Source organism: Anas platyrhynchos, chromosome Z (genome assembly GCF_047663525.1).
Source record: "Anas platyrhynchos isolate ZD024472 breed Pekin duck chromosome Z, IASCAAS_PekinDuck_T2T, whole genome shotgun sequence".
Classification (NCBI taxonomy): Eukaryota; Metazoa; Chordata; class Aves; order Anseriformes; family Anatidae; genus Anas; species Anas platyrhynchos.
In genome coordinates, this window is record NC_092621.1 from 40,659,988 (window position 1) to 40,682,549 (window position 22,562).

Consider the following 22,562-nt stretch of genomic DNA (forward strand, 5'->3'; position numbering starts at 1 on the left):
TATTCTTGCTTCTAGATGCAAAACAAAACCCCCAAAATTATCTGTGCTGTCTTGTTTAAGCTAAAAGCTTTATTAATCAAAAGCATCTGTGCAAATGGCAGCTAATCATTTTCATGCTCCTGCACAGTAGATAAACACATGCTAATATTCCCATTTTACAGAGAAACAAGTCATTCACTTTCTCAATAGCCACAGAATAAACCATTAGTTTATTCTTTGGTACTTTATTAGTACCAAAAATTAGTCAAGGTCATGACTCCCTAGTTTTTTACGCTTTGCTCTTCAGATTTAAAGCTTCTTTTAACTGATTGTGCTGTTAGTTGATCCTTTCCATATGCCAATTTTTTGCTCCATTTTCAGCATCAACGTTGGATGCTGACGTTGGAAAAAAAAAAAAAAAAAAAAAAAAGCTAGGCATGTCTGTAAGAAGTAATATGTTTGGTGCAGGAAAATGCTGTATTCTTGCCAAAAGATTTAGTTTGTTTTCATTTCTATATGTTACTGAAACATGATAAAATTCTGAAATTGGGTCAATGAATATTTTTAAAAATGTAAAACATTTTTAAAACGTTTTCTAGCCCCCAAATAACTATTTTTTAGTGACTGTTCATCTATCCATTTTGTTCTTTGCTCCCTGTCTTAGCTCAGTACCATAAGTCTTGATTTTTTTCAGGTAGCCACTCAGAATAGTAGTCTGTCCCATCTGCTCTTATCAATTTAAGCCTGTTAAAATATAAAAGCTGCTGTTCTTAAGCACACGCTGCTGCTTTCACTGCTGCGAGGCAGCCACAGGCTGTCTGTTCTGACTCCTTGCCAGCTCCCTCCCTGTGCTACAACACAAGAGAAGCAGGCAAATCCAGGGATAGATGCAGGGAGCCACAGAAGGACAAATCTAAACAAATAGGTGAGTGATAAAGCAATTCACTAGGCTATTTCAGCAACCTTACAAACATGCTCATAGATCAGGGATGCTTATGAAAGGAATCCAGGGCTCCAGGTTTCTTTAATTATCTGTGACTTCCAGCCAGATGAAATAAAAAAGAATCTCCATGCAGAATGAGGAAAAATGAGCATTTATTTAAATTCCAAACCTGGATGTCCTGTTGACATGGGGTTTTAGGAATGCAAGCCAGGCTGGCAATACCTGCAGGTAATCTCAGAGCCCCCAGAAGTCCCTTCCTGGGTGTTTGTCATCAGCAGGTCATAGGATGCCATATGAAAGACAGTGCAACCCAGAGAATAACTATTTGGTATCTTATGCTGTACTTTATGCATGCCTAAGCATTATTTACTGTGCACTGTTCAAACAGTGCTCTAAAAGTGGGATGATCAGTCCTTTCGAGGGCTTTTCAGAGGTGCTAATCACCTGAGCATTATGCATTTCCAAACATTATTTAACTTTACTCTGGACAGCAGATTTATGAGTTAAAGGAATAATTCATTATTACAGAAGTGAAACACAGAAAATAACTTTGAAAGTGTCATTTATTGACAGCTCCTAAAATATGATGCCTAACAAACTCTTTTTTTTTTTTTTTTTTTTTTTTAATTTTCTGAATGTGGAGTATTTTATAACATCTGCTGTATGCCACTACACATCCTCAAGACTAGCTGACCCTGAAAAAGATTGGCACAGTCAGGGCCCAGTGGCTTCACTTTGGCATCCTCGGAAAGAATAAATCAGACAGGTGTCAGAAAAGAAGGACACGTGCAGTTCAAGCACCTGGTGACTAATCATCTACCCTGCACCACCCTGCACTAACCCGGTAGCACAGAACCACAGAAAGAGAAAACAATTGTGGGCAGTGTTAGCTGCCTGTAGCCACGAAATAGCACCATCTCCAATGCTGCCTTTTACTGTGCAGTGCAGAGCCTGCTGGGCATTTCCTAATTTCACCTTTTTAACCATATTCTCTTAATACAGTATTTTGTTTGCAAAAACATGTAAAATAGATAGAGAATAACAAATTTCAAGGTGGAAATAATGTGCCACTTTATATCTACCTGCTCTGCTTTGGTATTGCATTCACATATTGCCATATGGTCTTGTCTTTGGACCAGCATCTCTCCTCTGTTATGTGCTCAGCTTAACTGAGAGAGCAGAAAATTACTGGAATTGACAACGCAGTTGGAGAGCCTGTGTGACGGGTGCTCCTCCATTGATTCTGGAAGATCAGAATGTCTGTCAAGGAGCTATATGGGTTCAGAGTAACATCATTTAGAAGGCTTGTTTAAACTGCTCTGATCTCTCGCCTCTGCGTTTAATACATGTTAATATTCTACAAATAATATCTAAATGATCTGTTAATCAACAACTACCATTGAACAAATGCTACAAATACACTGTAAGATGGTAATACCAGCAGAGAAAGGTGGAGTCAAGGTTCTTTTACAACAGATTGTCTTGAAGTGTAACCTGAAAATGTATGTTGTTTGAAAATTACATATATATTTTTAAATTATTAAAACATTAATCCTAGCTGCATGTTTAGGATCTGTTTCCCAACACCCACTTACACTGAATAATTAATTATTCCTTCATAAAACTCCGTTTTAGGTTATGTATTCCTCACTCTAAAACCAGCTTTCCTTCCAGCACGTGCAGTTCACAGGGACCATTTTCCTGCCAAATCGTGCTGTCTAAAGCACTCCTCAGAATACCTGCAGTTCCAACTAATGCAATTGGCACATGAACAGCACTTAAAAAAGCAGCATACATTCTATACCCAGTGCAGCCATCTGCACTTCCAGGATATATGCTAATTGTTTGAGAGTAGGTAACAGGGTGGATGTTGCAGAATCAGAAGCAGAAAATCTTTAGGAAGCACTACATTTTAAGCCCTACTGAGATTCTTCAGTGGAGTTTTGAGAAGTCCCCCTCCAACCATTACTGCAGTCTACTTATTAAACACTTGTACTCTCAGATTAAGACATGTTGGGATGCCTCTGATTTCCCTTAATCATTAGTAATAACCATTAGTTCTGCAACTGAACTAACTTGTCAACTTAGTGGCTATTTCCTCTTATCTACTTTGCTTTTCTGTAGTATTGTCAACTTCTGCATTGCTCAATGAACTTGTTTCCCTCAATGTATGAATGCCAACATGTATAATGATGATTATCCTTTTTACAAATACAAATGGCCAGAATCAAGTGTTTGAACAAATGATGCTATGACAGATGAGTCCTGTCACGCTCACATGATAAAACATGTTTAGGGACAATTTTCAGAGCTGCTAACTGTAAGAACTCACTTAACATTAATATATACAGATTCACGGCACTTTTATCAGTCTGTTTATTAACATGTTAGGATTTTACTAGCACTCCCTCAATTTCAAGCCTAGCCTTCGCACAATTTATAATATACTGATAGATCTGAAAAGATACAAAAACATTTTAACGAGGTATGATTTCTACTTTTTCCTCTCTTTGTAATGCTTTTTCTCTGGTCCTACTTGCTTCTTCATTCCTTATTCTTCTGGGAAAAACAGAGGAAAAGCCCAGCCATGAGCCAGAGGAGACACCTAATCATGGCATATAAGTTCTGCTGAAGCAGTAAAACCAGCACCAAAGGCAGCAGCCTTGCAGACTACTTTATCTGGCAGGAGGTGCTTACAGCAAGGACAGCGGTCAGGCCCTGCAGCAGGTAGGTCCAAAAAAGCTTGTGCTAAGGAGTGTGAGGGAAACAGAAAGCCACCAGTTATCTTCAGAAACAAATCTTTCCTTCTGCTGAGTTGCAAGGGTCCCAGAAACAGCAGAAAGTTAAAAACCAGCCTACCTGTGGGAGAGACACGGTTGTCAGACAGAGCAAAAATGCATTGAGTGTGCAAAAAGAAATGCCAGACTGAAGAAGTAATGCACAGGAATGAGGTGAGAAAATACAGCTCCCCACTTTCCCCACAAGGCACTCCTCATACATTTTAGCTCGGCAGACGGAAGGGCAAGGCTAGCTACATGGTCTGGTACTTTAGGCAATCTGGAAAAGGTGTACCCTGCTGGGCAGTTGTCCATCACATCCAGCTCTTCAGAGTTTGCTGCCAGTATTTTCTGCTAAGGAGAGTGATCTTGTTCTTGTAGGACAGTGTCAGCTTTCACCTGGCAGCAGGAAATAAGCCTTCTGCTGTCCAGTTTTCACAGCCTGCAGTGGCTATAGAGCCTACACTATATGCTAAGAATTAATTAGAAATAACTGAGTGAGTTAATTCATAAATTTCCATAGCTGCTAAACCACTTATTTCAGTATCCAAAGGAAAAAAAAAAAGCCGGTAAACTAAGAAAACTGTTGTGCGATTGGTCTTTTACACTCATTCTTCTTCTCTACCTCAGTCTTGTATTCTGCTCCTGTAGCACCATGTTTTCCTCAGTATTTGTACAGGGCCTAATATTGAGGACACTACAGTGATACAAATAGCTTACAAGTGCTGACAGAATCACATTCTTACGTATATATTATTTCTTCATAAGTCTGTGTGCTATGTATTTTATCTGAATGCTAAGACTGTACTTTAGCATTGTTTTTTCGCCTCTCTTTCCATACATGCAACATAACTGTTAGATAACACTGTTTTCTTATTACTGCTGAATATTATGGGAACATCACAAAACAAAACAAACAAACAAACAAAAAACAAACACAACAGCCTGCTTGTTATTTTTTTTTTTTTAAGTTTAAGTTTTTTTAAGAGGTGAATATATGCCAATGCTAGGCTTGTCTCTAATTACACAAACTTTCTACAGCAATGTCCAGGTTTACACAGGGACAAATAATGGATGGACTCATTTAAGTCAGGAATAGAGAGGCTATTTTAGACCCCAGCATTCCCCTGTCCCCCAAGAGAGAATAGGTGGGGGAATACAGAAGCCCTGGAGAACTATTTTGGCAGGGTAAGAATTTGTGTGTCATTTCCTCCCGCTCCCTGCAGCTGCCTTAATGCCTCCTGACAGTGCTGCTGGAGCTGTGTGCATTCTCCCTTTCTCGACATAGCTCTGCTTCCCAAGCATATTAATAAAGATAAGACCACAGATGACATCTCTGCCTGCCCCTTATTCACTTGCAATGCTAAATGTGCCTACCAACCCTACATGCATTTCCTTGCATGTTGGTTTAAGTAGTGATATTTAGACATTCTGAAAATTTTCAGTGCCCCCTGTACATCACAATAATTTGTCCGTTTATCACACTTAAAACTGAAAGATATTGTCATTCCTTCCTCATGAATGGAAATACAAATGACTGAATGGAGCCAAATCAAGCTCTTTTTGTTAGATTTAAACAAAAACAGTGCCTGTACAAAACAACTTCTGCAGTATTTTTTCAGTCCTCTTAACACTGAGATTATCGCTGCATCCTTGGTCACGTAGCCTTCCAAGATTAAAGTCTCTGCTCTTGGAACAATATAAAAGGCTATTGCAAATAAAAACAAAAATCATACACTTCAGTTGATAGTAAAAAAAAAAAAAAAAAAAAGAAAACCATACCACTGTCAAGTAGTACACAATAAGAGCTATCACAAACAATTGCTATGCCAGTAATTACACAGCCTAGAAAGCAAGTTATCCAGTGACAAAGCCCAACATTCATTTTTTCCCACCATATCTTCAGAGCCAGGCAAACAAGCTGAAAATAATCTAAAGTGCTAGGTTACTGTACAGTGAAGTTTTGTTCCCTAATTACAAATACCGTGTCCGCGCTCAGACAAAAGAAATCCCGCTGAACTGATGCAAGCTTCTCTCAGAAAGAGCTGCAACAGAATTAAAATACAGCTGCCTGATTTTCGGTAATGAGGTCCAGGGTGTTTTGCATCCTGCTAACAAACATTTCCCCTTTTTCTGTCTGAAGTAACTGCAACAATAGAGTCACTAATCGGAAAACCTGCGTATCAGCCTCTCAGTGTAAAGAGATGCTTACCTTCTAGAGACTTGAAGAGGCCTTTCTACTGGGAAAACAGTGAAGATGCTTTATTGCTGCACTTCAGCATCCCTCTTTCTGTAGCAGTTTACTAGGAATACAGATCTTCCACCATTTTCTTGTCATGTGACTAGTGGTACTGCTAAATACGGGTGATCACCTGCCTTCAGATAGCCTGCTGTATGAACCAGCAGCTACGGGGCTTGGGTTAAGGGAACGCTGAGACAAGCACAGAACAATGCTTTAGCCGTGAATTTTTTATTTTTATTTATTTATTTTTTTGCGTTCCCGGCGGAGCTTTGTCACAGCATCTCCAAACTTTTACACAGCGAGTCAGCTGGCTGCAGTGAAAAGCTCCCCACTGTTTCATTTCGGAGCCTGAGGAAAGCCTGTGATGAGAGATAGTGTGCCAAAGTTCTTATGGATTCAGCCCATCTCAGCCCTCATTTCTGTTTGCATCGATGGTTATAGAGCACATGCATATTCAAACATGCTTTACATAATTTGTTCAGTTTGCAACTCAGCTGTGGAAATGCATATGCAAATCTTTTTTTCTTTTTAAACACAACTCACAAAGCAGGGTGAATACTGAGAAGACAAAACTGTATCAGCACCAAGAAGCAATGCTTGTAGCCTGTGATCATGACTGTGTTTCTTAGGGGTCTGCCTGAAGGAAGGACATTTGTTCCATGCTGTGCAGTCCCACAGCCTCCTTTTATGAAAGCCTGCTGGGGGTATGGCCCTTAGAAATGCCAGTTGTTTTTTCTGAATGGAAAGCAGCTTTCAATCTGGTTCCCTTACTGCTCAGTGGGGGTAAATTAGAAAGGCAAGAGGCCCTAGACTGCTTAACCTTCAGCTAGTTTGTCCCTTCACACTATGAAACCCCTTCTTGAAGATGACCTAAATGAGAATTGGACATGTTTTCACCTCATATTTCTAGGCCATAAGCAACCAAACACAAACAAAAACCTAACCATATCTTCTTTTGTCAGTACAGCTCCACATACACCTACAGCACAGCATGAACAAAAATTCAATGGTTCCCACCTTGATCATCATGGTATTAGTAATCCTACAGAAAAACTTTTCCTAGTATACTGCAGTACGTCCTGGTAAATCAGTCCCCAGTCACTCTTTTAAAGAACAACAGATGAACACCAAGCATTTAAAGAAACACAAAAACCATCAACAACATGAAAATATTCTTTTTAAAGATGACACTGATGCAGAAATGTGATCTTTCATACTACTGCCACCTAACTAACAAACATTTCTAAAGATGGGAATACTTTTAAGCACTTTTTCAAGTGGACAGTTTTTAATTTGAGATTGTAAGTGCAGACACTGGGAAGCTGTATACAGGAGGTATAGCTATAAGGTATTTCTGTACAATAGAAATCATTAGCTGAATGACTGCTACGAAACTGGCAACATGGTAGAAGCTGCAGTCTTTATCCTGTGTGCTCAGAATGACACAGATCATCTTTGAGACTTTAGGAGTCTTTGCTGAGACCCATAAAATTCACTGGGGCTCACTGTAAAAGTCAGGTCTTGCATCAACAGGGTTAAGTTTGAAAGCCCACTAATGCTTCAGGCTGGAATCTTGTCACTGATCACAAAGGTTGGAATATAGTGATTTCAGAAAAATGTAGGGCTTTGAATAGCAGAGTAGTTTTTGATGTGGCCACTAAACCATACACACATAGTCCAGGTCTTTTTAGCTTAAGAAAGCATATCTTAAGAAAGCCCAGTCTCACAATTTAAGTAAAATCTCATGATCTCAAGTGAGTAATAGTAAATAGCTTTTTCTTCCTTTTTTAAATTGTTTGTCTAATACTACAGTGTTGTCCTCTTAAAAGGTTAAAAGATTTTTAAACTACTTGGTATTTGGCATGTAAATATTAACACTGTCTTTACAAAAATGGGATCATCACCATATTGGCTTCTGCTATTGTTTAACAGCTGGCTCTGCAATGGAAAACTGGGTTTTTAGTTTTAATTAATTTTCAACCTCCAGATGGTGACGGAAAATACTGTATCACCCCAAAATTGATAACAAAAAAGATGGTTGTCATGACTTCATAGGCCAAATCAAGTATAGGGAAAGAAATGGTGTTATGAAAACACATGCACGAACAGCATATGTTATTACGTTCATCAATTAAAATAAAAGCTTGGTAGTGAGATTTGCTGACATAAAAATAGATTGTTAGAAAAAAATATATTTCAGTTAATTTAATACCTATACTGTCAGAAAGTTCTCTGATCTGAATCTGTCCCAGTGACTCTTTCATTTTCACAAAAGCAACATCCTTACAAAGTACAATGTATGACATATAACTTCTAGTATGCAATGTATGTTACTACACTAATTAGATTACCACAATAAATAACAGTGTAAAATACGTCGGTTGTATAGCTTCCCATCTTTAGGTGGGAATGGTCAACTTGGATGACCATTGAAATCTCAAGTTCTGAGCCAGCAATCCTAATGAGTTCTTGATCATGCCAGTCAAAACTTTTGTTTAGTTTCATACCGTTTTTTTACTTTCGTTACAAGGCATTAACTTTCATTTATGTGGACCTGACTACAAGCAACCTTCTCAGTTGTTGCTTCTTTCCTTGCATGTTTATTTTTAACCTTTAGAGCATGCTCCTCGTGTTTAGTGAATTGTCACACACTGTACTGACAAGTGGGAGACCTGAATTCAACACCTATTTCAAGTCCACCATTGTAGAGGTCATCAGGAGATGGAAGCACCACTGAAGCTGCAGGTCTGGTCCCCAGAGTGCCTGGAATTGCTTTCCAATGTATTTGGCCAATTAATAAACAATGATAGGAGTGAAAGACTGGCATGCAGGGAAAAAAAAAAGAAACATTCATCCAAAGGGAAGTAAAGGTTACTTTGCAGAATGCGGCCTCTTAAATTTACAACAGATTTTCAATTCTTTTAGCTTCTGAAATATAGCAGATTGTGTTGCCCATTCAAACAAGAAGCAAACTAGGGCTTGCTTACAGTACTGGGCACAGCAATGGTTACAGTGAGCTATTTTGGACATAGGCACTGGGAGAAGTAACTGTTCCAAAAATTTGTTATGCAAGCAAGCAGAAAAGAGTGATTCCTGCTTCTTTGTGAACATCAAACATCAGGAGGAGAATATTTTGTTGTTGTTGTTGTTAGTGGATTAAATAAATCTTGGCAGTTGTTCAACGAAATTCTTTATTTTTTGCCACTCAGTTTTGCCACTGATTTTCCACAGTCTCCCCCAAACCTTCCAAACTTCAGTGCCCTTATCTCTACTGCTCTCACTATCTCCTCAAGCTAATACATCACTTCACAGTGCTTCCCTCAGCTCTTTCTAACTTTTCCTACTAAGGAAAGAATGAGAATCCTTTCCTAAAGTGAAGACAAGAGCAGGAATGATCTGGTATACACAATCACACGATGTGCGAAATGTGCAGATATGTAAAAGCTAGCATGGCATTCTCCCTCTGGCTCTCCACTACTGCGACAGCACCTAGCTTCACACAGTTATGTAAGACAGGCTAGTCTTCTATAAGGGAGAAAATTACCTTCAGTCCTCATAAATTTTATTCTTGGCTCACCTCCAGTAGCAGCAGCAGTGAAGTATGTTATCCTGCATACCCAACATTTGTATAATGCTGCATGAATTCTTCCTTTCTAAATTTAGTCACTCTTGGCTGCTCACATATGGAAAGCCATAAAGAAAAGCTGTTTTCTTTCTAGAAAGATTGACATTAATAATGTGTTATCAAATCTTTTTGTACTTTTTCATGAGGCCAAATAACCCCCTGCTGTTTATTATTTCTGGTGAGACAGATTTATATCCTCTCTTCGGTGCTCTAACACTAGCAAACATCCTCATACTTCTCTTCCTGCTGCCTTTTTTTTTTTTTTCCCCCCAAGCGAGGAACAGAACAGGAGGGAAGAGCTTTACCACCATGTTACAGACTTTCTTAAAGCTCAGTTGGACACCCTGGAGATCTGTTATAGTTGACAATGGAATGAAAGGGGCAGTGATCAGTAGACACCAAGTCTTTAACACACTTCTTCATTCTCCTTGTTTACACTTACTGCTTCAAAACTGTAATTCATTTTTCATAACAGTCAATTTTTATAGCCAAAATGACAGACACTTTCTGGATGAGTGAAAAAAAACACACATAGCAAACTGCATCCTTTATTCCCTCATGACCCTTATTCCACTACTCAAGCAACTTACTTTAGCACCTACTTCAGTTAAGCAAGCAAGAACTTCAGTTTTACCTAAACTGTGACATGTGAATAAACTGCAGATGCAGAAAGGGGCTTAGAAGACAGTTTTTGAGTAAACTAACTCCGTAACTCCATAAAATTTGGACTACCAATTCAGTAATCAATTAGTTGGGATGCCCCCATCATCTGTTTCAATACAAACAACAAGTACATTTTTTCTTCAGAGATACTGTGTTTGAGCCATATTTAAGGATATGAAGGTGAAGTACATGCCTACAAATAACGTACCTACTTTCTATACAACCCCCAAGGGGTATGAAACAACAACCAGCAGGCCATAAGGAAAGCTTCCCTGTGGGAAGCACAGGATACACTACGGAAAGATCTTCTGATTGAAGTGACAAAGTCACTTTTAGGGGTACAGTCACAGAGAAGGGTGTTACAGGTTCTGGTCCCTGAATTCAAATGTAATTGCATAAAGCAAAACTATTTAACAACAACAACAAAAATGATCAGAGAATGTAATCTGTGCTCAGGGCACAGCTATACAGCTGGACCTTCAGATAAAGGATCCTAAATTTTCTGATCCAAAGCAAACTTAATTAAGCATAAGCTTAGAAATATTCAGTCAAAGCACGAGTCACATTCAGTGAAGCATCAAAGAACCTGCTGAGTGAAAATAATGGCCTTTCAGAAGTACAAGAAGTTAGGCAGAAGGACACATCTCTAACTCTCAGACTTTGGTTCAGTTCTACCAAAAGCCTGCTTCAGAGATGTAGATCTTTGGCAGAATAAAAGCCTGATAACAAACACCATTAGGTTGTCCAGAAACTCTATGGTGATACAAAGAGAAAAGGGAGTTTCTTCTCTCACATGACAACACTAGTGACACAACCTCCCATAGGGCTGACAGTTCTACTGTATCACATTGTTTTAAGCTTTGCTGGCCAAGCAGGTCGATTAATTTCAGACTTGCAAGCTGCACCACTGAGGTGTACTTACTTTAAGAAGGAACTTGAGTTTCTAAAGATGTTTCTAAAACATGTCTCTAATTACATGCTTCTATATCAGTTGCTGTTTCTTCGGTTGTTTATGTAAGAGGTTTAATGAAAAATCCAGAATTAATTATTTCCATGTTTTTAGGACACTACTACAATATTTCTTTGTGTGTCTTCTTTGGTTTCAAAGGGATTAAAGCCTCCATGGCTTTAATCATGCTATGGGCATCTGTAGGAACATCTACATGTGTCTCTGCCACTACCTAAAAAGTTATTACCCAAACACTGAAACATATCTGCTTATTTTAAGTTTATTGAACATCAACTACAAATCACAGGGGAAGCTGAGTGGAAAACTGCACCATAAAGCAATCTTTATTAGGTATGAAGTCTCTATTAGGTATGAAGAGAGGAATATTTTGAATAATATTAATGGTGCAGAATACTTCAATTAGAGCTTGTAACTTACCAACTCAAAACATCTAACAACAAAACACAAACCCAAAGTAAAATAGATTTTAACGGTTTTGTGCTTCCATAATTGCTTGTTAATGCAGATGCTGAATGACTTCTTTCCTTTCCTTCCCTGGGCTTCAACTTAATTACCATTAAGGACAGAAATAGCCACTGAAAATACATTTGGTACATACAACAGTCACTGTTGATTCAGATAACAAAAAATCCCCAAATGGAAGTTTCCCCAGGCTTTCTAGACCAAGGATTGCTGTGTTCCTTCCTTGTGCGATGCATCATATCCCACCAGGCATTTACCTGAAAACACACTTAATAGTTGTTAATATGGTCCATTTTTTTTTTTTTTTACTTTATTTCAAGAATCAGTCTAAGGGAATATACTAAGCACTAATAATAATGAATGTTCTGCATCTGAAATGTCAATGCAAACTACTATTGTAGTAAAAGATTCAAGTTTTTACTCTGGAGATAAACAGAAATTCCTAAGCAACAGCATAGGACTTCTCACAGTGGATCCAGCAACCCATAGCAAAAGAATGAAAAAAAAAATTATAAATCCATGGCCATAGAGGTGTTTTTTGTAGTGCCGGTATAAGTTTGAAAATCAGGGTCTATTTTGAAGTGTCTCACAAGGAGTCTTAATGCTTTCAAGTTTTCTCAACTCCATTGTATTGGTTTGTAAAAATCATTTAAAAGCAAGCACCTGGACTGGTTTTCTTTTTCATCTCTGGAACGTTAGCATCACTGGCATGTAAGTATGGCAACTCAAGCCCTGGGATATTGCCTCCATGTAATTAGTCAGCATGACTTAAGCAGGGTCTGCATCTGGCTGTGTTTAATTTTTTTTATTTTTTTTTTATTTTTATGGGAGACAAAGGATTTGACAGCTGATTTGTTCACGTGAGCTTTGCAAGCAGGCCTTAAGCCAGCACCGCTAAACAACCCCTCCTATTTCCTATCCTGTTCAGTATTTATTGTGAGCAGAGGTAATAAGAAGTTATTGATTTAAAGATTTTCACTAGAAATTATGTCAAAAAACAAACAAACAAAGTTTTACTCATTGAATGAGTTGCTTTTCACAAACTCCCAGAGAAAGCCTACAAAGCAAATGGAGAGGGCCTTCTAGCATGTGGGCTATTCCTAACAAGAAGACCAACCCAAAGTCAAAGCATGTTAGTTTTCTTAGGTAACGTAAATCTCAAGCCACTTTTCCATACATTAATGTGAATTCCAAACAACTGCTTGGGATTTTGGTAGTTTTGCTTCTTCCAAATTTTTCTATTTGTAGAAAATAGATTTTTTTTTTTCCTTCCAGAATAGAAGTTATAAATTTGATGGATGGGGTGGAATGGAAATGTTGTGCCAACTAGTTCATTTTTGATAGTTTTGGGGTCAAGCACTCAGCATTTAGTTTACTTTGGACAGTCCAGAACTGGGTGGTACTCATCTCCTGCTGACACTTACGACTTGCCTTTTTCCTGAGGGCAGTAAATGCTAACTTGCATCAAGAAAACTTGTCACTGCTTCACAGAAACCAAGCCCCTCTCGTCACATATTCTCCTCAGTACTGTCTGCCTAGAAACAGGCAATTTCAGCCAGAGACAGAGTTGGGGAGTAAAGTATATAACCCAGAATACTTTCTGTCAAAACAGTGTAAAGTCCTATCCAGATGCTTAAATTTAAGCCTGCAAATAACATTGTTGTATTTCAGGGTTTCTGAAAATGAAGGTTATGTTTAGAATTAAGCCAGAGCTTACTGTGTATTAAAAACAGCTCAGCTTTAACAGTGTCTGATCTCGTGCTAACAGCATGCTCTTTGAAAAATGTGTGAAAATGTTTAGAGAGGAGGTATTTTAACAAGTGTGAGGGAAGATAAGCCACAACCATTGAACTCTTCATTTTGGAAATATTAATAGGACTTGAACTGCTATTTCAGTGTTAGTAAAAAGCCGTGTTTTTCTATCAGACTATTGGTACATGTTGTTGTCAGGGTTGTGCTGTCATAGACAGGCATGTGAACTTTAAGGGGAAAAGGTGTACAGCTAAAATTGACAAATAGTGAAAGTACAAAAAAATACGGTTTAAAATAAATTGCAAGTCAATTAAAACCTGGTAATAGCAGCAGTGAAGGTGATATGTCGTCTACATTGAAGTCCTTAGGAGAAACTTTAAAAAAAATCAGTCTTACATTTCACAAGAAGAGCATGTTTCATACCACATATGTTCTTTTAGGTAAGTTCAGCTCAAAAGGAGAAACACATATGAAGAAGTTACACCCCTCAGTTTTATTTGTACCAGGAAGTTTCTTTTCCTGTTCACAAGAATTTCACTATATGAACACCCTGCCAGGTTCCTCTCCGTAAAACTGGAAGATGCCACAGAGATCAAACTTCCACACTTGCATCTCTGTGGCTACCCTGTAAGTGTACAGTAGCTGTTACAACCTCCTGGCTGTAAAAGAGGAGGAGGCAACAGCGGAAGCATCACAGCACTACAGCGCATGGAGTCCAGAGCCAGGGTCATCTCCTTCTCTGTCTGGTGACAGATTCTACCTACACAGAGGCTGCATGTCCACTTGAAGGGAGGCACAAATATATTCTACCTGTATCGTAAGATTTAAAGGCAGATTATGAAGTCTGTGAGACTTCATTAATGAAGATGGATTTATTTCTGCAAGGAAGTGGCATTACTATCTTCCTGCATTACAAGACAGTCCTATCTTGACTCTTATTCAAGAGACCAAGAATCAAGATTCTGTTTTAATCCAGGGAGGAATATAGAGATACTTAAACAACATAAATAAAAGTAGTATTTCAAACTTGAAAGTCCTACCACATATTTGTAATCTTATTCACTTTAATAACATTGACAATGAGTAAACAGAAGACTTTTGAAAGGAAATGGGTAATTTTTTCCTTACCCCGATTCTTGACTCAGTTTTCTTTCAGTGTTGAGAAACACTGTTTCTTCTTTAATTTCTTGCTCTGTTGTTATGTTATTTTCGAGACTCTGTTGAGAGTTTGCTTCTGACTGGGCATCACCACCAGCCACCTGCAACACAAAAGCATGTATTCTTGTGATGTTCATACTCTCGTCCTCAGTAGACAGACCATCCAAGGGAGAGCAGTCCTCATATTCAAATGCTTTTGGAAAAGAAATTTCTACCTGAGATTCTGCTTGAGTGTCAAGAATCAATTCCTGCACGATGGCAGCTTCCAGTTCTTTGCCAGAATGTCCAGACCCTGTTTTTGGCACCTCTGACTCGGCAGAAATTTCTGCAGGTGATACATCACTAACTTCATTCTGGCCCAATATAATCCAGCCCTCATCTTGCCCACAGCTTTCCTGTGATCTCCTTTCATCATCCACTTTTTGGGGCACAACAGAAGATCTTTTCTCGTCTAAGTCCCATTCAGTCTCACAAACAGACTGGTCTTCCCTTTTGTTTATTATGGAGATTGGCTGAAAGGTATCCAAGGAGCCCGGTGAAATGCGTTCATGCAATTCTGTTTGTTCAGCTACATTAGCCTCTTGAAATGCAAAATCACTTTCTTTCGTTTCAAGCATATCCTTTTCTGAAGGTACATTTTCTTCCTCAGTAACAAGGATGTAATCCATATCCAGTGAAGCTGGATCTCTGTACACTTGTATCCTCACATCTTCCTTACTTTCCGTACTTTCCAGTTCAGGGCTCTCAGAGGAATTTCTCAGCTTCTTCTCCCTACAAAGCAGGGAGTCAGTGCCAGCTTCTAAAATGAAAGGCAAACAGAAACTCTTTTTAGTTTTTGAATTATTGTTTTAGTCATCATGATTTCTTTAAATCGATATTGTGAGAGAGCTCTTCTCAGTTTGCTTTGAGAGCCTCTGTTAATGTGTACTTGAATTTTATAACATCATCATCATTATTATTGTTAAAGATTATACATTAACACCATAATCACTGCTAAGGGACAAATGATTCAGTGTCCTGTAGATCCTGTATGAACAACAGAAATAATGTCCCTACTGCAATGTTTAAAGGGTTTAAATCTGTCTAGAAGTGTGATGCTAGAGGTGTTCTCCAGTTAACGAGCTTTGTACATCGGGGGGACACAAATTTCAAACTTCACTCAAAGCCTCAACATTCAGCAGTAATTCTCCAGACATTTCCCTTTCTTTGTCCTATGAACTTGCTCTGGAAAGAGTGCAGGTTTTCTTACCATCAGGTGATTCTTTATCTCCACCTGGCGGTGAGTCGAGATCAGTTGTTTCTGGTTCAGATTTTCCTTCCAGAATCTCAGAAGCTCCTAGAATTACTTCAGGCTCTAAGAGTGAAGGTACTGACGTGTAATTCTCCTGAAGAGCCTCTGTTGATGTGTCGGATACCTGATCTTTGATGCTGTTGTCTTTGATCATTAGGAAGCCTTCAGCAGCTTCTGAAGGGGTAAGCAGTGGTAAAGGCTTTTCCAAAGAAACGCTGTCACAAAATGGCTGCTGTAACAAGAGCTCATCCTTCTTATACTCTCTGCTGCTGGAGAGTTCGGCATCAAAAGACACATAGGATGGTGGAGTGCACGTTGCTGGTGACGGATCACTGGACGCTGCCTTAAACACAGGAACATCATTCTCAATTACATCTTCATTTTCTTTCACTATGTCATCAACCAGTTGATTATTTGAATCAGATTCATGGCCTTCATTATCACCAGGCAGAAAGGATTTGGGAAAGAATATCTGTGTATCACTTGATTCCCTGTCTACTGTTTCACTGCCTGCTAGTTCCAATATGTTAATTTCACCACATGTGCTCACTGGGGTACTAGTGACTGATGTGTTAAGGATGTTATGTTCTACCCCTGTCTCAGATCCATCCACACGTTCTTCTGGTACATCCAGCTCATCACCCGTTATCGTCGTATGGTCAATATCAGAATATATTCCAGCTTCGGCCAAAGCACTCGTTTCTTGTAGGCTTTGTTCTGCCCTATCAGGTAGACTGAAATCCATGGGAACAAAATGTGTTTGGAAGGTCACTATTTGAGCTGAATCAGGTGGTGTTCCTTGATCGCTTGCAGGGGTATAACTTCCATGGAATGTGTCTTCCAGATCTAAGGATGTTGCTCCTAAAACTTCACTGGGGATTTCAACTGAGTCAATCGGCTCAGTAACAACTTTGTTTTGTAGATCACATTTCAGAATGGCAAATTCTGAAGGCTCCTGAGTATTGGAAGAGCCTAACTGATAAGATTCATCATCCTTTCCCAGATCATAGTCTTGGGGACCGTTACTTTCAGACTCTGCCTTTACCTTCTGCATTATGAACTGACACTTTGAATCAGCATCTGCATCTTCACACATACTTGACTGTGTGTGAATCAGCTGACTATCTTCAGCTTCAGGCTCCACGCTAATTTGAGGAGATGGGATAGAGGAATGCTTAGCTTCATGCTCTTGGCACACATCTGGACTGCTTGATGCCTCGGAACTATTGTCTTGATCACAATGACTTAACAGATCAGGATTTTCACTATCTGATTTCAAAGTGACAAGCTGCTCAGCATTAGTCCACAGGTCAGGTTCCACTGAAAACAACTGATTACTTTCTTGTGTGTTATCTTGTAAAATATCTGGGATAACAGCAGTTTGGGGAACCAATACACTCCATCCTGGACTGGACTTCTCTGTCATTTCAAAAGATAAGTCTTCTACAAGGAAAGCATCTGGCTGGGGGGTGTGCACTTCTAATGTTTCACAGGTGTCTGGCTGTTGTTCTTGAGGAATGAGACTTGCATTTCTCTCGTTGTCTTTTGGTAGATCAAGAACTGTGTTTTCTTGAACTGCTGTACTTGACATACCCTGTTGATAATCTGAAAAAGGATTCTGTGAAGTCAGTTGATTTCCCTCATCTGCAGGAGACATTTGCTCTTTCAAGACCCTTTCTTCTTTATCTACTATGAAAGGATCAAATTGTTTGAACTCTACAATGTCTTGATTTACTTGACTATCAGAAATATTCATAGGATGTATTAGTTTTTCATTTTCTCCTCCATCACAGTAAAGGTGGGGAAGCTGGTTTCTATCATTATCTGTTCCAGTGAAATGTGCTTCTGTTAGTTCTTCATCTTGTGAAGGTGACCTGCAGGACTCTTCCTTACTGTTTGTTAATTGTTCGTTTACAGACTGACTTGAAAAAGAATACTGGTCTTCCACAGGCTTTTCTTCACAAGTTGGTGAATTCCACCATTCTGAGCTATCATGTGGAAAATCATATGTTCCTACAGTGGATTTTGGATCAGTTCTTAAATCAGCTTCTAGTGACATACTCCACGTATCTGCAGCTTCTGAAGAATAGCCTTCCTTATCACCAACAGCAAAAGTCATTGAAGTCGTTGTGGTATCTTCATTCATTTGATACAAATGTGAGTTTTCTGTGCTACCCATTTTCTCACTGAAAATACTCACTTCATCTTTGTTCTGAAGTGTTTCCCAGTGATCTAAACATTCAGAATTCTCATTATACTTCATTATAGTCAAGTTCTCCTGTGATACATTCCTAGCTTTAATTGTTTCATTTAAGATGTCTGTCTGGATCTCCTCCCCCACTTCAGTTTTTGCATTTAAATCGTCTTCGTTTTTTTCAGGACTTCTTGCACTGGATTGTGCATAATCCTCTCCAATTTCAGATGCTTTGTTTTCAGAAGTGGAATCTTCATTCATTAATTCTGGACATGCCTCTGAATTCTCTGAATCCTCATTTATTTCAGGACTTGATAAAGAAGATACAGTATCATCATCTACATGGGCATTCCAAAAATCTAAGCTTTTAGGAACTTTGTTCTGTTCAGCACTTGTTTCAAATCCCTCTTGAAATTCATTCCCAATTTCTTTGCTTTTACAGGCATCCTCAAGATTTTTATCACTTCTAATATCCCACGTATCTCTACTTTCTTTGTGATGACTGGCAACTGGAAGGTCTCCCCACACATTCACAGATGTATCACTTAAATCAGGACTTGTTCCACTTGAGTGTGTATAATCATTTATTGAACCACTCCATACATTATCTTCTTCCAAATAACTTTTGGTCTGTATATCCTTTGAAACACTGCTTGTGGTGTTTGCCATTTCATGGACTTCACTTGCCTCAGAATTTGTTGCAGAAGATTTCAAATCTTGACACTGCTGTAAATTCCAAGCGATTTTGGGAAAACTGTCATTAAGTGTTACACAAAGCTCTCTGCAAAGGTTATTAGCAGATTCTAAATTTTCAGAATTTTCATTTGTCCTTGAAGCTATTTCATGTGAAAATAAATTTTCCACCATAGACATATCTGTGATGGCAGGAACACTGACATATTCAGCAGAAGGACTCTGCTGACAGTTAATTTCTGGAGACTCAACTATGAGAACATTTTCATGAGCACTGCTTAGTTCTGAGCTATTTTCAAAAGATATTAACTCAGAAATGTCTGTACGGCTAGGAACCATGTTATGTAAGCTGTCTCTCACTTCTTCCAGTGCTTCTGGTGGTTCATTCATCAAAGGAATAGATGTGGCTAAGTCACAAACTGTCTTTCCAGAGTCACTCCAGACGCCTGATTTTCCAGGCATTTTAGAAGAATTATTTTCCAGATTATCACTACCCTCATGAGAATTTTCAGAGGTACCTTCCATCTCAGGACGTATTGCATCCTCTGTAACTGTAGTCTCCTTTTCATACTTCTCACTAAGTGGCTGAGTTGTTTCACTATAACTATAGTTTTGTGGAATGGAGTCACCTAAAGATTCATAATTCCTGTTTTCCTCAGCAACACTTAAAGAAGACTCAGCATCATTCTGCAACAATTCTCTCTTCTCTTCATGACTGATTAGATTCATTTGATTGGAAAATGATTCATTCTCTGTGACTAAGTCTTCTAGACTAACACTACTCCTCATTTTTTCTAGGGAGCTGAGAACTTCAGAAGTTGACCTGTTTTCTTCTGAACCCGCATTACATGAAAATTCACTGTCATTTTGTACAGGTTCGTTACAAATGTCAGTAATAGTTTGCTTTCCATTTGTGTCATCTGCTCTCATGTATTTCTCTTCCCCTTCCTGAGAGATGACAATGACATTGTCCCAGCCTTCCTCACAATCCTGTTCACTTTGTAAACTCCATGAGTTCAGCTGCTGCTCTGAATGCTGGCTATCCAGCTTTTCATTATCATCACCAGTATTCTCTGGTGCCTCCTTATGCAGTATTTCACTTCCGATGTCACATGTTTTCTGAGCCAAACTATCCCCAGCATCTGAAGTTGGCATAGATGTATCTATGTCTTCTACAAGAACACTGGTCACTGTTTCTACGTTTCCAGCTGAAGTCTGTCCAGTATTTAATTCATTCTGTGGTGGTGATAAGTCATTCACTGTTTGATTGTATAGTGGTGGTACTCTTCTGTTTTCAGATACAGAGAAGTTATTTCCATTGTTATAAATCTCAGTTGAAAAATACTGATTAGTTGCCTGTTCTGAATTAAGCAAAGGCTTAGCAGAGGTAGAAAGAGCAGTATTTTCAGAATTTCTTTCTTGTAACTGGGCAACATTATTTAGGGGTGTGTTCCAGATGTCTGTGTCCATAGGGCTTGAAAAAGGCATATTTCTAGGAGATAATGGTTCATTATTTGGTTTCTCAAGTGCTTTTGGTTCAACCAAATTTGGGTTTATGAATTTATCAGTAACTGTTGCTTGGTCAAAATCTTTGTCCTCATTTTCTCCTTCATCTTCCACATATGTAGGTGATATATATGAATCAGATGTTGAGTAACTGGTGTCTGGTGGTGAAACAACTAAATCTTCACCTATGTTTGATGAACTAAGATCTGAGCGTTTATATGAGAAAGTATCATCCCATGGCACCACTATTTCTGATACTTCTTTCCTGATGTTTTTATCATATATATTCCAGGCCTCTATATTTTCAAATTGTTTTGGTCTATGTTTAGCGTCACCTAACAGAGTGTTTTTCTCTGTTTGTAATCTGGAATTATTTTGCATATTGTTGATACCAGAATTAGTATTTTCAGATATTCCATATTCTTCTAATGAATAATATCTTTCTTTATCCCAGGCTTCTGGAGATACCTGGACAGGTGGATTTTCAGTCTCATTGTCTGCTGTGATCTCTGAAGAACCTGATAAACTGGTTTTTGATATGGCCCATTCCTCAGGAACATTCACTGATTTTTTTTCCGTATCCAGTTTTGGCATGTTCCATAAATTTTCAGGGGATCTAGCAATGTCTTCTGCATCAAATTTAATCCAGGCTTCGTAAGAGTCTCCAGCTAGCTGACTAACTTTCCCTTCACCACTACACCATGCATCTGACATCACAGGTGTAGGCTGACTGACCCTCCATGGGTCAGTAAAACTTTCTGGTTCTTGCTCTGTCTCCTCTAAAGACATAGCTTGCAAACACAAATCTTCACTGTTTTCCTCTTTGTTCTCCTGTTTCTGATTGTCTTTTTTAAACTGATTATCCCACAGACCTGGTCTCATGTATTCCATTTGCTTTGGCTGCTTTTGGAGGAATACAGAATCTGATGCTCTTCTGTCAACATGTTCTCGTAGCAATGGACTTGTGTTACAATCCTTCCATAAGACAGGGCTATGAAATACAGATTCCTGCTCACTTGAACTCCATGTATCTGCATTTCGGGACTCTAGGTCAAACCCATCCCACCAGCTTCCATATCTAACACGAGACTGAGAATACTTTGTGCCATCTATTTCATTAATTTTTTTAATGACATCTTGTGGGAAAAACAAAGGCTGCCCATTATCTAATGGTGAAGTTTCTACTAGACTGTTCATAGGAGTTGGTGGAATTCTTGAATCAGAAGATTTCAACATTTCTGGTGAGGAAGAATCACCTTCAACTAAGTTGATCAAACTTGAAGTTTTTTCACACATTTCTCCTGGATTCTCATCAAATTCAGCTAAATTGTCTTCCTCATTTGCTGTAATAAGTAAGTCAGTTGAATAGTTTGCTGTATCACTTTCTAAAAGGTTTGCCTCATCAAGTTCTTTCTGCACAGTGAGTTGTTGTCCTTCTGATGAATCACTATTAAGGAAATAGTCATCTGCTGGAGAACAGTCAACAGAACGAGAAGATGACTCAGATGGAGCTGTAACCACAGGTGCTAGATCAAAATTGAAAAGGTCAAAGTTGTCGCTGTTGTCTCTAGATTGAGGTTTTTGTTCTTCTGCTATTACTCCTTCAGGAATAGGGCTGTAGGAATCAAAGCCAGGCAGAAGACTATGATGGGAAGCACCACCTTCTCCAACGGGGCTGTCATCACTAAGGAAAACAGAGCTCTCTTTGGAAGACCGGCTGCTTCTAATAGTAGCCAACCCACTGTCTGGACTCACAAGATCTACATTAAGGTCAACATGGGCTTGTATGGATCCATTTAGATCTTGAGGATTTTCTATAAAATTGGCAGAACTGGGCTGTGGTTCTACATCAGAACCATATAACTCCATGATACCAGAAGATCCTTGTGAAAGTGGAGCACTCCCAGCTACAGCTTCAGTAGAAGAAGTTCTACTGTTTGATACCATTTCTGGTTGTCTTCTATTTATGACTTCCTTAATGAGAAGAAAAATTTGATCACAGGTCACCAAAGAATTTTCTTGATGATAAATAAGAATTTGGTCACATCCACATTCTAGAGGATCCAACTCCAAACAAGGGTTCTGACATTCTTCTAATTCGCAGCAAATCTGTTGAAAAATAGGATGTTTCAAATGCCATTGCAATCATAGGTACCAGGGCACAGTGTTGTTTACTTCACTGTGCAACAATCATACCTATCTATTTATGTTATCCTATTTCTTTGCCATTTAACTACAACAGCCTTTTTATGAACCCTAAATAGATGAAATATTAATTTTTTTTTAAATACAAAATACGTGTTATGT

General features: G+C 38.7%; 1 protein-coding gene across 5 annotated transcripts in view; it reads right to left on the reverse strand.

Annotated features, from left to right (window-relative positions):
• The window catches only part of PRUNE2 (prune homolog 2 with BCH domain), a 136,868-nt gene that overhangs the window by 33,598 nt on the left and 80,708 nt on the right, over nt 1-22,562 (reverse strand). For 4 of the 5 annotated variants that reach the window (XM_038170411.2, XM_038170409.2, XM_038170410.2 and 1 more), the window contains exons 8-10: nt 15,821-22,364; nt 14,787-15,370; nt 14,542-14,672 (exon numbers count right to left, since the gene is read on the reverse strand). In XM_038170411.2, coding sequence (XP_038026339.1) covers nt 14,542-14,672; nt 14,787-15,370; nt 15,821-22,364 — 7,259 coding nt within the window. Of the gene's footprint in view, nt 1-14,541; nt 15,371-15,820; nt 22,365-22,562 lie in introns of all 5 variants that reach the window. The other variant, XM_072030920.1, reaches the window with a different exon arrangement.